The sequence below is a fragment of the Hypanus sabinus genome, chromosome 1, assembly GCF_030144855.1.
Source record: "Hypanus sabinus isolate sHypSab1 chromosome 1, sHypSab1.hap1, whole genome shotgun sequence".
NCBI classification, from domain to species: domain Eukaryota; kingdom Metazoa; phylum Chordata; class Chondrichthyes; order Myliobatiformes; family Dasyatidae; genus Hypanus; species Hypanus sabinus.
This window is the reverse complement of record NC_082706.1, coordinates 36,879,550-36,895,890: the sequence shown is the minus strand read 5'-3', so window position 1 is coordinate 36,895,890 and position 16,341 is coordinate 36,879,550. Positions and strand designations below refer to the sequence as shown.

General features: G+C 41.3%; 1 protein-coding gene across 4 annotated transcripts in view; it reads right to left on the bottom strand.

Moving 5' to 3' along the window:
• Nucleotides 1-4,080: 4,080 nt before the first annotated feature.
• The window catches only part of LOC132392983 (STAM-binding protein-like), a 52,541-nt gene continuing 40,280 nt past the window's right edge, over nt 4,081-16,341 (bottom strand). For 3 of the 4 annotated variants that reach the window (XM_059967637.1, XM_059967647.1, XM_059967658.1), the window contains 2 exons: nt 11,013-11,112; nt 6,376-6,747 (listed from right to left, as the gene is read on the bottom strand). In XM_059967637.1, coding sequence (XP_059823620.1) covers nt 6,691-6,747; nt 11,013-11,112 — 157 coding nt within the window. In that variant the 3' untranslated portion in view covers nt 6,376-6,690. Of the gene's footprint in view, nt 6,328-6,375; nt 6,748-11,012; nt 11,113-16,341 lie in introns of those variants that run through there. The other variant, XR_009511705.1, reaches the window with a different exon arrangement.

The following is a 16,341-nucleotide window of genomic DNA, read 5'->3' as shown; positions in this document are numbered from 1 at the left end:
AGTGCTTGGTCCGGGTGCAGGTCGATGGGACTTGGCAGTTTAAATGGTTTGGCACAAACTAGATAAACCAAGGGGCTTATTTCTATGCTGTACTTTTCTGTGACTCTGTGCAGCTCTATAACAAAAGGAACACAAAATCTAAAGTGCTTCTAGAGCAAAAGAGCATATGCTTCCATTTTCCTCAAAAACACTGAGTGGAATCTTGTTTTTGATATTTTCATTTTATGGATCCCATGCTTTAGAATGTTTTGGAATCAATTACTTGAATGTGCAAATTAAGCCTTCGAAGTTACATAACCTAAATGAGTATTATCAGAGCAGAAAGCATACATTCACACAATGCTGGAGGAACTCAGCAGGCTGGGCAGCATCTATGGAAAGAAGTACAGTCAATGTTTCAGCCCCAAACGTTGACTACTTTTTGAGTTCCACCAGCATTTTGTGGAACAGCATTTTATTGCTGCAGATTTTCTCTTGTTTGTGAGATCATACATTACTACTTTTCTCAAAAATGCTATGTGTCAACTTGCTGTGAACTACTTTGCTTTATGCATCCTCCTGCCCTGATTACTAAACAAGCAGGTATATGAAAGAGGCACTGAAACCTCAGAAGCTATATGCAATTGTACAGCAAAAAAGTGCCCCAAATTTAGAATAGCTTTTGCAGAGCAAATGAGTCTACATTTTCATTTTTCTCAAAAATACAGAGCAGTGGCTTGTTTTAAAGAATTTCATGGACCCCATGCTGTGAGTGCTTTCAAATCATTAATTTGGACATGTAACCTAAGCCCCAGAAGTTTCCTCCAGCAGTGTGGCAAAATTCTACATTACCAGAAGAGAAAGCACACATCACCACTTTTCTCAAAATAGCTGTGTGGTAAACAACTTTCCTTTATGAATCCGCTGGACCTGATTTCTATACAGATAGTGGCACTTAAGTTTGAAAAGTTAAATGCAGTGTATAACAAAAAGTGCACAGAATCTAAAGTGTTTCTAGAGTTAAAAACTTACCTTCAAAACACTTGTTCTAAACAATTTATACCTGCAGTTGTAGAACTCGTTTTAAGAAATTTTATTTTATGTTTGTTTTGCTGCAGTGTTTTGGAATCAATTATTTGAATGTGACCGAAGCCTAAGAATTTAAGTCCTTAGAAGCTGCATTCAATAGTGCCCGAAAATTCCACATAAGCTAAAAAGTGCGACTAGAGCAAAAACATACAATGCCACTTTCCTCAAAAATGCAATGTTATAACCTGTAAACATTATGCCTTATGTATCCTATAATCCTGATTTCTATATGAGCATTTATATAATGCACTGAAATCTGACAAGTAATATGTAGTTCAATAACAAGTGCACAGAATCTTAGTGTTTCCAAAGCCAAAATAAAAACATAATTTCCAATTGGCTCGAAAATACTAAGTGATAACTTGCTTCAATCAGTTTTATTTTGGGTATCTCATGTTGGAAAGTCTTTTGGAGTCTGTTATTAGTAAATTAATAAAATTAGTAAAATAGTAAAATTGCATACAAGCTAAATTAATGCTTCCAGAGCAAAACGATTACATTGCAAATTTCCTCAAAAAAGCTATGTGACAATTAATTATAAACTTTTTTTTATGCCTCTGTGGTCGTGAATTTGAATCTGGCTTTTATGTTTGAGAAGTTGTAAGAGAATTGTGAGTTGCAATGAGACCTGTGGTAAAGAACTTCACTTTAAAGATCACATGCTCCTGATTACCACAGAATCAGAAGTGCTAATGATGTCTGAAAAGTTACATCTAATTCTTAAGAAAATGTGCATATAATCTAAAATAGTGTTTCTAGAAGGGAGAAAACATCCATTTACAAATTCCTCAAAACCGCGTGTGTGGTGCTTTGGATTTCCAGCATCTGCAGACTTTCTCATGGTTGAAGGCCTGAAGAAGGGTCTCGGTCCAAAACGTCGACCGCTTTCTCTATTCCATAGATGCTGGTGCGTGACCTGGTGGGTTCCCCCAGCATCTTGTGTGTGTTGCTTTGGATTTCCAGCATCTGCAGACTTTTTCGTGACTGTGGTAGTGCTTTTTAAAGAATTTATACATCTCAAGCTGCAGTGTTTTGGAATCAGATATTTGAATGTGCAACTTGTAGAAGTTCCATAACAAAATGCACTTGAGGTAAATCAATGTTTCCAAACAATAAGCCTCATTGCCTCTTCCATCAAAAATGCCATGTGGTCACGTTGCAATCAACTTGTTTTGTGTATTCCGTACTTCTGATTACTCTACAACCATTTGTCTGGTAGTGGCAGTTGACTGAGGGATTATATGCAGCTGTGTTTAAAAAAGTGCACTGAATCTAAAATATTCTTTCCAGAGCAAAACAAATACATACATTCCTAATTTCTTCTATAGCACAAAGTAGCAATACTTTTTAAGTAGTTTTATGGATCCCATGCATTTTGGAATCAGTGATTTAAGTGTGCAACTTAAGTCTTGGAAATAAAATTCAGTGGTATAACAAAAGAGTGTTTCCAGAGCCAAATTATAATTTTTCTTAAAAATGCTAAGGTTATTCAGCATTAATTACTCAAAATGTAGTCTGATCTTCATCTAAGTCACAATAATAGACAAACACAATCTGCCTAAACTAATAACACTCAAATAATTGTACTTCTTCTCGTCAATACTGACTACATCATTTAAACAATCACAGTCTGGGTTCAAAAAGAAGTATGTGATCCTCTGGGGTAATGCCTTCTACAAGAGCTATTTGGAGTTAGGTGTTTCAGTCAATGAGATGAGATTGGAAGTATCTCATAAAAAAAATGACACACAAAGTCAGGTTACTGACAGAGCCTGCTCTTCTCAACAAAGATCTGTTTATATGCACCAGGCCTCGATCAAAACAACTTTCAGAATTGTAGAGATGCAGGAAGCTGGAAAAGGTTACAAAAGCATTTCTAAAGACCTGGGTGTTCATCAGTAAGATAAATTGTCTAAAAATAGAGGAAACTCACTACTGTTGCTACTCTTCCTTGAAGTGACATCCTGCAAAGATCCCATCAAGAGCACCACGCTCAATGCTGAAGAAGGCGATAAAGAACCCAAGGGTAACAGCAGAAGACCTGCAGAAATCCCTACAACTCACTAAGATCTCTGTTCGTGTGTCCACTATAAGAGAAACACTGAACAGGAATGGTGCTCATGGAAGGACACCACAGAGGGAAGCCACTGCTCTCCAAAACAAAAAAAATACATTGCTGCACATTTCAAGTTTGCAAAAGACCACCTTTCTTTTCCACAATGTTCTGTGGACAGATGAGACAGAAGTTGAATAATCTTTTTTTAGCAAAAATGTGCACTGCTTTGTTTGGAGGCAAAAGGGTACTGCACATCAACACTAAAACCTCATCCCAACTGTGATGCATGGTAGAAGGAGCATCATGGTTTGGGGCTGATTTGCTGCCTCGGGGCCTGGACAGCTTGCAATCATAGAGGAAGCAATGAATTCAAAATTGTATGAAGTCATTTTACATGAGAATGCCAGGTGGCAGTCTGTCACCTGAAGCTTAATAGTAGTTGGATGATGCAACAATTCAATGATCCGAAACACAAGAGTTAATCAACGGAATGGTCTTAAAAGAAGAAAATTTGTATTTTGGAATGGCAGAGTCCAGACCTTAACCCAATTGAGATGTTGTGACATGACCTGAAGGGGGCTGTTCATTCAAGGTATCCCAGAAATATTGATGAATTGAAACAGCTTTTTTTAAAATGAAGGATTGGTCTAAAATTCCTCCTCACCATTGTGCAAGTCTGATCAACAGCTACAATAGGTGTTCAGTGGATGTTATTGCTGCTCAAGGAGGTTCTACCAGTAATTAAATACAAGGGTTCACTTACTTTTTCCTGCCTGGACTGTGAATGATTAAACAATGTATTGAATAAAGGCGTGAACAGTATAAGTTTGTGTGCTATTAGTTTAGGCAAATTATGTGTCTATCATTATGACTTTTAGATGGAGATCAGACCACATTTTATGAGTAATTAATGCAGAAAACCAAGTAATTACAAAGGGTTCACAAACTTTTCTATGTTTGTATTACAAAGTTTTAATTATTCTACAATCACGTAATTGACAGTGACACTTACAGCTGAGAAGTTACATGCAGTTACATAACAAAAAGTGCACAGGATTTTAAACTGGTGTATTCAGACCATAAACCATTAATTTCCAAGATGCTCAAAAACACCAAGTAGCAACTTGATTTAAATGGTCTCATTTTATGCATCTCATGTAAATTTTTGGAAACCATTATTTGAAAGTGCAGCCTAAGGCTTCGAAGTTACATGCAGATGTGTAACAATACTGAACAATGGTGTGTTTCCAGAGCAAAAAGCATACAGTGCCAGTTATCTCAAAAATGCTATGTGGTAACTTGTTGAGTCAACTCAAAGAGTTGCAATAAAAGGGACCTCTCATAGTTGGCTTCCAGTGACTAGTGGTTTTTCATAGGGATCCGTTTTGGAACAATTTCTTTTCATATTTATGTCAATGATCTGGATGATAGAACTGATGGTAGAAAGATAGGTACAAAGATAGTGCTGTTTCCTTCTGCAGAAGGACAGAATAGGAGAATGGGTAAAGATGCAGCAGATGGAGTACAGCTGATAAGTGCATGCACTTTTGTAGAATGAAAAAGACATAGTCTATTTCCTAAACAATGAGCAAATTCAGAAGTCAGAGGAGCAAAGGTTAACTCACAAGTTGAGTCAGTAGTCAGGAAGGCAAGTACAATGTCAGCATTCATTTCGAGAGGACTAGGATATAAAAGCAAGGATGTAATGGAACTGGTCAGACCACATTTAGAATATTGAGAGCAGTTTGTTTGAGCTTTAATCTCCTTATGTGTTGGCACTGGAGAGGATCCAAAGGAATGATCCTGGGAATGAAAGGGTTAACATACGAGGAATGTTTTCACGGTTCTGCACCTATTGCATATCAAACGCCTAGACAGAGTGGACATTCAGAAGATGTTTCCAATAATGGGGAGTCCAGGACCAGAAGGCACGAGATGAGGAAGAATTACTTTGGCCAGAAGATGGAGAATCTGTGGAATTCGTTGCCATGAATTGTGCATTGGATATATTTAAGGCAGAGGTTGAGAGGTTTTTGATTAATAAGGGCATCAAAGGTTTTGGGGTTGAAAGGGAAATCAATCATGATCAAATGATGAAGCAGACTCAATGGTTTAATTGGTCCAATTCTGCTGCTATATCAGACGGCCTTAAGTCCCTTCCTGGAAAAAACAAATACATGCTTTTACCCAGCTTCCCCTACAATTTCTTTCCCAGTCTGATCTCCCAAAATGCAATACCTAACATTTATCTAGATTGAAAGCAACTTCCCAAACCTCAGCCCATATATTTATCTGATCAAGATGAATAACCTTCTACACAATCTACGACACCACCACTTATTTTAGTATCATTCTCAAACATTAACCATGCCTTGTACTTTGTATAATTTACTAACAATGAAGGTCCCAGCACCAACCCATAGTACATCACCAAACACAGATGTCCAGTCTGAAAACTACCGGACCCATCACCCTCTGTTTATTGAGCCCGATCTACTATCTCCACCAAGATCCTGTCATGAACAACCTTTCAAAGGCCTTGTTATAGTCCATATCAACATCATCCACTACCCTAATCTCATCTACACCCTTGGATACTCCAACTTTGAATGCATGCAGACTATGTTAACTTTCCCGAATCAGACCCCGTCTCTTCAAATGTTGTGGATGCTGTCCCTCAGAATCCTCTCCCATTTTGTAATCATTAAGTCTATTAATGGATTCTTTTAAATCGTTATAGACTCCTTCATTAGTTTCTTAATACCTGCAGTGAACTTCACAATTGCAGATGCTGGAAATCTTAAGTAAAATCAGAGAATGCTGGAAAACCAAAATGGCAGCATTTGTGTTTGCAGCATCTTTTGGTTTTTATTAACCATTCATGTGTGTGGCAATCTCCAAACAATAAGGCTGTATTCTTCCAATCTGTGGTGGCAGTTTAGTACTGATTACCACATTAAACATTACAGGACCAAGACAACCTGTGGAGTTAAGTGGATAGAACAGACGACCAGTGCACAGCGGTTGTGTGATCTCCTTCATTTACCAAGTGACAATGACAAATTTATACAGCTATTTTGGATATTTTCTTCCTTAAATGTCACACCAAACCAACAGATTTTTTTTTAAAACCTTCCCTCCTGGATTTCCTCGGTCATCAATGAATAACTGTGGCAGTAGGTATCCGGTTAAAACTGACGATGCTGATGGAAGAGAAATGGCATATAGGCAGGGTGAAAGAAACCACAAGGAATGATCACACTTGGTTTATTGATATACAGAGACAACTGTTAGATCAAAAAGAGTCAACAAATGACCGATATACTGAAAAAAAAGTTAATAGGCATCATGTTTGATTAAGTGCAGCAGTGCAGGTATTTAAATAAAGGCAATTACATATTCTGTACAAGGTAGAATTGACAAGAATTTAGTATTTTAGACTAAAACACTTGAAACAAAAGCTCAATTTGTAACTGTTGAAGCTACAGGAGTTTCTACCTGAAGAACTAGAGTGACATCACTGTTAACGGTTTCTATGGAAACCAAAGACACTTGAAAGGCAGCAATCACCGAAGATCCAGGATTGTAACGTTGGTCTCAATGACGGAAACGTGTGAGCATGTCTGTAGGAGCAGATGAATCAATCATGAAAATAGACATCATGTCTTGTCGGAACACTGGTTTTAGCAACCCGCCCACTAATTTGGATACTATCTAAGAGGGAAATCAATGCCCACGAGCCTATCAGTCAGTAATGGTGAATACTGAGATTTAATAAGTTGTAGGGTCTAGCCCCTGGCTGTGTCAGTGCGAGCTCCCCATCGCTTCTCTAAGGCAGGCACACATGGGTCTCAGGCACTGGGAAGCTCCGAAAATCAATCTGGGTCTGTGTTTTTGCTTCATAAGGCGTAGAAGCAGAATTAGGCGATTCAGACCATCAAGAGAACTCCAACATTCTATCCTGGTGGATTTGTTATCCCTCTGAACTCCATTCTCCTGCCTTCCCCCTACAACTTTGCTGCCCTTACTAATCAAGAACCTATCAACCGCACGTTTTAAATATACCCAATGACTTGGTTCCACAGCCATCTGTGGCAATGAATTCCACAAATTCACCATCATCTGGCTAAAGTAATTCCTCATCTCTGTTCTAAAGGGACGTCCTTGTATTCTGAGGCTGTGCCTTCTAGTCCTAGACTCCTCATTATTGGAAACATCCTCTCCATGTCCACTCTATCTAGTGGGCCCTTTTAATTTTTGATCAGTTTCAACAAGATCCCCCTTCATTCTTCTAAACTCGAGTGAGTACAGGCCCGGAGCTATCAATTAATTGCTCCTCACACACTGATCCTTTGATTCCTAGGATAATTTTCGTAAACATCCTCTGGACCCTCTCCAATGCCAGCATATTCTTTCTTAGATAAGGAGCCCAAGACTTCCAAGTGTGGTCTGACCAGCATTGCATCCTTGTTTTTATTGTAGTTCTCTTGAAATAATGGGGTTACAACATGCAAGTCTCGTAGAACAGTGAACAGGCCTATACTCGATGCTGAATTTAAAGCATCTAACATCGGTTAAACAACAAATATTTGGAACTTTGTTATCTATTTACGGCTTCGAAGCACAGACTGGTAGCTGATAGTTTTTTTTTTAAATGTGGAAGGCAGAACGATGAGCTACTTGGAGGGGCTGTGGGGGTGGAGTGCTCCCAATTGCCTGCTGCTGACCTTGTCCTTTAGAAGGTGGGTAATCCCTGCTGCAGCCCATACTGCACAAGGAGGGAATCAAGCAACTGTTTTAAAATGGAAGATGGAAGAGATGTTGCAAGGTTCCCTCCAAAGCGTGCGCACACATCTTCTGCCACTAGCACACAAAGGAATTTAAACTGCGCACAGAATGTTGACACCCTCTACCTCATCGGCATGTTAAGTATATTTCACGACTGTAACTGAATCACATTTCCTTTTCCAGTTTCTGATGCGGACAGCGTTGACAATGTGGAGTTTGCAATGATTTGTCTGCAGATTTTAGAACTGGCATTTTTATGTGTTTTTATTGAAGAAATTATTCAGTGCACACATGTTGTTGTCACTGGGCATGAAGTTGCACAGCACAAGATTTTTACACACACTGGTCAATTACGAATCAGAGGGAACATTGAGCTGGTGTTGCAGACATGTTGCTCTGACTGCTGTTGGCCCTTTGCAGTCTGTTGAAGCTATGGTGTGGAGATGTTCCATTTGATCTGCAGACGGCAGAAAGTCCCTGGGAAGTTTGCTACTGTAGCCTTATCTGACTAGCTAGTGACATATCTAGTCAATGCCGATGCACCCAGAATTCTCAGGGTGCGACGGCAACAGTAATGCCATTGAATGATCTTCTTGAAGGTATTCACTAGCTGGTCTTTGTGAGCCACAAAGGTTACTTGCCATTTATCAGTACAAGCTTAAATGCTGTTTGGTTGCCATCAAGCACAGACTTCATATGTTATCAAGGTGTGAAGACAGACACCAAAACTCTGCCACCAGGAGTAAACTCCAACTAAACGCTTCTTTAGTGCGGGGAAAAGGAGGACAGTCAATCATAGAATTGTACAGCAGTTAACCAGCCCTTCAGTCCACCTTGTTCATGTCTATCTATACTGACTTCATTTGTCTGCATTAGCTCATATCCCCGCACTCTCCTCCTATCCAAACACCTGTATAAAGAGCTTTTAAACATTGTAACTGCCTCTGTCTCTACCACCTCCTCTGACAGCTTGTTCCAGATAACCACCTTCCACTGTGTGGACGTTACACTTCCTTTAAATTTCTCCCTGTCTCCTTAAACTCTATTTCTAGCTCTTGTGTCATAGGAAAATAACTATTCTATCAATCTCTATATCATCATGTGTAGCCTTACAGTCACAGTTATGAAGTCAGAATCAGGGAGGATTACACATACAACAAATAATCAATTACTGCTTTGGATAACTGCATGCATAGTACTGTGCAGAAGTTATAGGCACATATATATAGCTTAAGACCTTTGCACAGTCACGTAGCGATGTTATGTGTCTTCTTCTTCTGGCTATCCATCCCATAGGATGATGATGGTTCCTTTCAGTCAGTTAGTGGGGTTTGATATGTGGAGTGGCTGTACAGGCCGATCCTTGACAGGCACTACTTGCCACTTACTTGGCAGGTGAGGCCTGGAGGGGCAGCAGGGGCAAAGCTCTGTTGTGGCACTTCCTGTGCCTTTCCTCTGTTGCCTCGTTGAGCTTGTTCTCAGCAGCGTCCACACCTTTTCTGATGGCGTCCCTCCACTGTGAGAGATCTTGAGCCAGATCCTCCCATGTTGATGGGGCAATGTCAGCTTTCCTGAGGCTCCTGTGCAGAACATCCTTGCACCGTAGTCGCTGGCCTCCTCGTTTTCGGGTACCACTGGACAGTTGGCCGTACAAGATGCCCTTGGGCAGTCTTCCGTCAGGCATTCTGACAACATGTCCTGCCCAGCACAGTTGGGCCGACATCACCAAGGTTGGAACTGCTGGCATTCTGGCTCGAGAGAGGACCTCGGTATTGGAGACCTGTCTCGCCAGGTGATCTTCATCAGGGAACATAGGTGACGCTGCTGCAGTTGATCAAGCTGGCGTAAGTGACTCTGGTATGGTCTCATGTTGTCTGATAGGACAAAGGCTCTGTATACCTTGCACTTGGTGGCCAACCTGATGTTCTGTGACCAAACTCGATCTTTCAGTTGACCAAAGACAAAGCAGGCTTTTCTGGTTCTTGACTCAATCTCTACATCCAGAAAAGCTGAGGGTGTTATTATGCTGCCCAGGTAGCAAAACTTGTTGACAGCATTGAATCGAGTGTCATCAATGAGGACAGTCACGTAGCAAGATTATGTGTAACGTCCTGGGAAAGGTTTCAATGCTAACATAATGATCTTTCTGTAGAAGCAGTGACTGGGTTACGGTTAGAGATAACGGATGCTTTGGTATGTGAGCTGGGTCTTTTGTTCGGGGTAAGATGGAGAGAGAAATTGTGGAGAGAACCAGTTGTAGGATTCGAGCCGGTGGGAAGATTGCGATTCGATGGAGCTGGGCAGCGAGATCGACTGAGGATTGGTGACGAGCTCCAACTGGAGCACATTTGACTGTTTAATCATAATGGGCCCTTTTTGTTTTTTCCTTTCTTTTCTTACTAACCCTTTAGGTAAGATTCACAAGTACAATTCCTCTGATCGTGTGCAGTGTACTGTCTGTTGTAACAGGGTAGCGGATCACACAGCATCCACACAAACCAGGGTTTGGCGTGGGAGAGCCATCTCAATCTCACGAGTTCGGCAGGACCGGAGTGTGTTTTCCCTAGACTCACACAACCAGTGGGGTTTCACATGTATTACACAGTACGACTGCCACAAAAAACCCCACAAATTTAATGATATATGAGAGTAATAATAAACCTGCTTCTGATAATGGGTCTCTGTTGTGGACTGAGGGTAGGAAGGGGGCAGGGAGAGGGGAGATCAAGGTTGGGAAGAGGGGAGGGAGTAGGAAGCACTAGGCAGACATTCAGTAGTGATCAAATGTTTAGAATCAAATGACTTTGCCTAGTGTCTCAGCTGGGTGTGTCTGCACCCAAGGTACCCCTGCCCCTGGCACTTCTCCTCGGCCATGTGTCCGTCCCACACCCCCTCTGCGGCACTTCACCCTCGCCATTCCCAACATTCCTCACTCCTTACCAGATTTACAAACTCACTCTCCGCTCCACATTGACAAATACAGTACCGTTCACAAGCAATGGGCACCCTATATGTCCCTAAGACTTTTGCACAATACTGGGTACTGTATTAACATTCCTAATTTCCATTCAGAAAGCCACAGGCAGAAAATCATACTTACATTGAACAGAGGGGGATTCTTAACATGCGGGTGAAAACCTTTCTGCTTACAGGAAGAAATCTCATCCATTCCGTGCTCAGTCAATCTGAAAAATGCTGACCTTTTCAAAGGAAGAGGAATCAGTCAGAACACAGGACCACGAGTGGTAACAAACTGCTAATAGTTAAATCCTCTGTGGTGTTCCAGAATAAAACCAAATCTAATATTGTGCATGTAGGATTTGTTGAAAAAAACTGACAGGAGCTAGAGCTCACCATGTAAAAGGAGGTCAATTAATCTTCAGCCTTTTCTCATCAAAACTGATTTCACGGCTGGAATTCCAAGCCAGTGAACCGTCTTGACCAACCTCCCATACGGGACCTTGTCAAATGCCTTGCTAAAGTCCGAGTAGACAACTTCCACCACCTTGCCTTCAACAACTTTCCTGAAATACTTGGATTGAAAAGATTGGTTAGACATGACTTACCACACACAAAGCCATGTTAACTATCCTTAATAAGACCCATCTATCCAAATACGCAAAAATCCAGTAACTTTCCCATTACTGACGTCAGGCTCACTGGCCTATAAATACCTGGTTCATTTTTGGAGCCCTTCTTAAACAACGTAACAACATTAGCTATCCTCCAATTCTCCAGAACCTCACCCATGCCCAAGGATGTTTTAAATATCTCTGCTCAGGCACCCGAAATTTCTGGACTAGCCTCTCAGAGCCTGAGGGAACATATTGTCAGGGCCTGAGAATATAACCACCCGAATTTGCCTCAAAGCAGCAAACACCTCCTCGTCTAATGAGTACAGGGTCCATGACCTGGCTGCTGCTTTGCCTCACATCTATAGACTCTGCATGTCCATCTCCCATGCAAATAAAGATGCAAAAAATTGGTCCCTTGAAAGATCAGTAGAAATTTTATCCCTTGCTATCCTTTTGCTGTTTACATATTGCCTACAAGAAGTATTCACCCCTTTGGAAGTTTTCATAATTTACTGTTTTACAACATTGAATCACTGGATTTCATTTGGTTTTTTTTGACATTGACGAACAGAAAAAGATTCTTTCACGTCAAAGTGAAAATAGATCTCTACAATGTGATCTAAATTAAATACAGATATATAAAAAAATTGATTGCAGAATTGATTGCACCCCCTTTAATATGACATCACTGGTGCAGCCAATTGGTTTTAGAAGTCACATAATTAGAAACAAAGAAAACCTACAGCACAATACAGGCCCTTCGGCCCAAGATGCTGTACCGAACATGTATCTAATTTAGAAATTACCTTGCGTAATTACCTAGGACCCATAGTCCTCTATTTCTCTAAGCTCCATGTAGCCCAAAAGGAGTCTCTTAAAAGACCCTATTGTATCCACCTGCAGTCCATCCCACGCCCTCACCACCGTCTGCATAAAAAAATTTGCCCAATATCTCCTCTGTACCTACTTCCAAGCACCTCAAAACTGTGCCCTCTCGTGTTAGCCATTTCAGACCTGGGAAAAAGCCTCTGATTATCCACACAATCAACGCCCCTCATCATCTTGTACATCTCTATCAGGTTACCTCTCATCCTCTGTTGCTCCAGGAGAAAAGGCCAAGTTCACTCAACCTTTTCTCCTAGGGGATGTTCCCCAATCCAGGCAACATCCTTGTAAATCTCATCTGCACCCTTTCTATAGTTTCCACATGCTTTCTGTAGTGAGGTGACCAGAACTGAGCACAGTACTCCAAGTGGGGTCTGACCAGGGTCCTATAAAGCTGCAACATTACCTCTCTGCTCTTGAACTCAATGCCACGATTGATGAAGGCCAATACACCATACGCCTTCTTAACCACAGAGTCAACCTGCACTGCAGCTTTGAGCGTCTGATGGACTCGGACCCCAAGATTCCTCTGATTCTCCACACTGTCAAGAGTTTTACCATTAATACTATATTCTGCCATCATATTTGACCTACCAAATGAACCACCTCACACTTATCTGAATTGAACTCCATCTGCCACTTCTCACCCCAGTTTTGCATCCTATCAATGTCCCACTGTAATCTCTGACAGCCCTCCACACTAGCCACAACAACCCCAACATCAACAAATTTACTAACCCATCCCTCCACTTCCTCATCCAGGTCATTTATAAAAATCATGAAGAGAAGGGGTCCCAGACAGATCTCTGAGGCACACCACTGGCCACCGACCTCCATGCAAAATATGACCCATTTACAACCACTCTTTGCCTTCTGAGGGCAACCCAATTCTGGATCCACAAAGCAATGTCCCCTTGGATCCCATGCCTCCTTACTTTCCCAATAAGCCTTGCATGGGGTACCTTATCAAATGCCTTGCTGAAATCCATATACACTACATGTACTGCTCTAACTTCATCAATGTTTAGTCACATCCTCAAAAAATTCAAATCAGGCTTGTAAGACACGACCTGCCTTTGACAAACGCCATGCTGACTATTCCTACTCATATTATGCCTCTCAGGATCTTCTCCACCAACTTACCAACCTCTGAGGTAAGACTCAATGGTCTATAATTTCCTGGGCTATCTCTACACCCTTTTTTGAATAAGGGAACAACATCCACAGCCCTCCAGTCCTCCGAAACCTCTCCCATCCTCAATGATGATGCAAAGATCATTGCCAGAGGATCAGCAATCTCCTCCCTCACCTCCCACAGTAGCCTGAGGTATATCTCATCCGATTCCAGCGACTTATCCAACTTGATGCTTTCTAAAAGCTCCAGCGCATCCCCTTTCTTAATGTCTATTTGCTTAAGCTTTGCAGCATGCTGTAAGTCATCCCTACAGTCGCCAAGATCCTTTTCCATAGTGAATACTGAAGTAAAGTATTCATTAGGTACCTCCTCTGGTTCCATAAACACTTTTCCACTGTCACACTTGATTGGTTCTATTCTCTCATATCTTATCCTCTTGCTCTTCACATACTTGTAGAATGCCTTGGGGTTTTCCTTAATCCTGCCGGCCAAGGCCTTCTCATGGCCCCCTCTGGCTCTTCTAATTTCATTCTTAAGCTCCTCCCTGCTAGCCTCATAATCTTTTAGATCTCTATCATTACCTAGTTTTTTGAACCTTTCAAAAATCTTTTCTTTTCTTCTTGACTGGATTTTCAACAGCCTTTGTACACCACAGTTCCTGTACCCTACCATTCTTTCCTGGTCTCATTGGAACGTACTTATACAGAATGTCATGTAAATATCCCCTGAATATTTGCCACATTTCTGCCGTACATTTCCCTGAGAACATCTGTTCCCAATTTGTACTTCCAAGTTCCCACCTGATAGCTTATCTCCCTCTCACACCGTCTACAAGCTTTCTCTATTTGTGAGCCAACTGCCCCTTCCTCTGTCTTTTCAGTTCATTCCCACCTCCCCCCCAGCAATTCTAGTTTAAACTCTCCCCAATAGCCTTAACAGACAAACCTTCCTGCCAGAATATTGGTCCCCCTCAGGTTCAAGTGCAACCTATCATTTTTGTACAGGTCACGCCTGCCCCAAAGAGGTCCCAATGATCTAGCAGTCTGAATCCCTGCCCCCAGCTCCAATCCCCCAGACACACATTTATCCTCCACCTCACTCTATTCCTATACTCACTGTTGCGTGGCACAGGCAGTAATCCCGAGATTACTACCTTTGTGGTCCTGCTTCTCAACTTCCTTCCTAACTCCCTGTAGTCTGTCTTTAGGACCTCTTTCCTTTTCCTACTTATGTCGTTGGTAACAATATGTATCACGACCTCTGGCTGTTCACCTTCCCACTTTAGGATATCATGGATGCAATCAGATAATTAGTTAAATGGAGATCACCCCCACATCTCCAAATGGAGACTCAAGGTGTTTCAAACGATTGTAATAAAATACACCTGTATCTGGAAGGTCCAACTGCTGATGAATCAGTACCCTGGCAAAAAACTACACCATGAAGGCAAAAGAACACTCCAAGCAACTCTGCGATAAGCTTTTTGAGAGCACAAGTCAGGAGATGGATACAAGAAAGTTTCCAAGTCACTGAATATCCCTTGGAGTACAGTTAAGTCAATCATCAAGAAATGGAAAGAATATGACCCAGCTGTAAATTTGCCTAGAGCAGACCTTCTTCAAAAACTGAGTGATCGTACAACGAGGGGATTAGTGAGGGAAGCCACCAAAAGACCTATGACAACTCTGGAGGAGTTACAAGCTTCAGTGGCTGAGATGGGAGAGACTGCACATACAACAACTGTTGTTTGGGTGCTTCAATAAACTCACGGAATCTCAGCTAGAGTTTTCTAGAAGGAGTGTGGGAGACTCTGAAAACAGCTGGAAGAAGGCTGTATGATCTAATGAAACCAAAATTGAGCTTTTTGGCCATCAGACTAAATGCTATATTTGGCGTAAATTGAACACCACACATCATCAAAAATATACCATACCTACCGTGAAGCATGGTGGTGCCTTTGACAGATTTTCATTTTGACAAAAAAAATGTTTTTTTCTGTTGATTAGTGTCAAAAAAGCCAAAATTAAATCCACTGCAATTCAATGTTGTAAAACAAGAAAACTTCTGAGGGGATGAATACTTTTTTTTATAGGCGCTGTATCTACAGAAGCTCTTGAGATTCTCCTTTCTCCTGTCTGCTAAAACAGTCTCATACCTTCTCTTCACGCTCCTGATTTTTTTTCTTGCTAGAATCTTTCGGATACCATCAAAATTGCCCCTTCTCCAATTTAGAACCTTAACCCAAGGACTAGACCTATCCTTTTCCATAATCAGCTCGAAACTCCTGACATTATGATCATTAGATGCAAAGCACTCCTCTATACAAACTCCTGTCTCCTGCACTGACTCAATTCTTAATCGATCGAGTGTCGCGCACATTTTAGTTGGGACTTCCACGTTCTTATTCAGGAAACTTTCCTGAACACATTTGGCAAACTTTATCCCAGCCAATCTTTTTACTGTATGTGAGTTCCTGTCAATATGTGGAAGGTTAAAATCATCTTATGAATCTCACACGTCTGATCTCTTTAGAACTGTATTCCTCTACTGTTGGGTGGTCAATAATAATCTCATCAACGTGGCCACAGCTTTCTTATTCCTCAGTTCCATTCATTCTCCAGTCTGTCCCGACACACGACCCCTCCCTCTTTAATCCCTCCAGGTGTCACATCTAAACCATTAGAACCCCAGACTACTGATCAGCCAGTCCTGTTCCTCCTGCAACCAAGTCTCACTAATGGCTGCAAAGTAGAATTCCACTGTGCTGATTCATACCCTGAAGTCATCCACCTTTCCTACAATATTCCTTTCATTGAAAGACAAGCAGCTCGGAA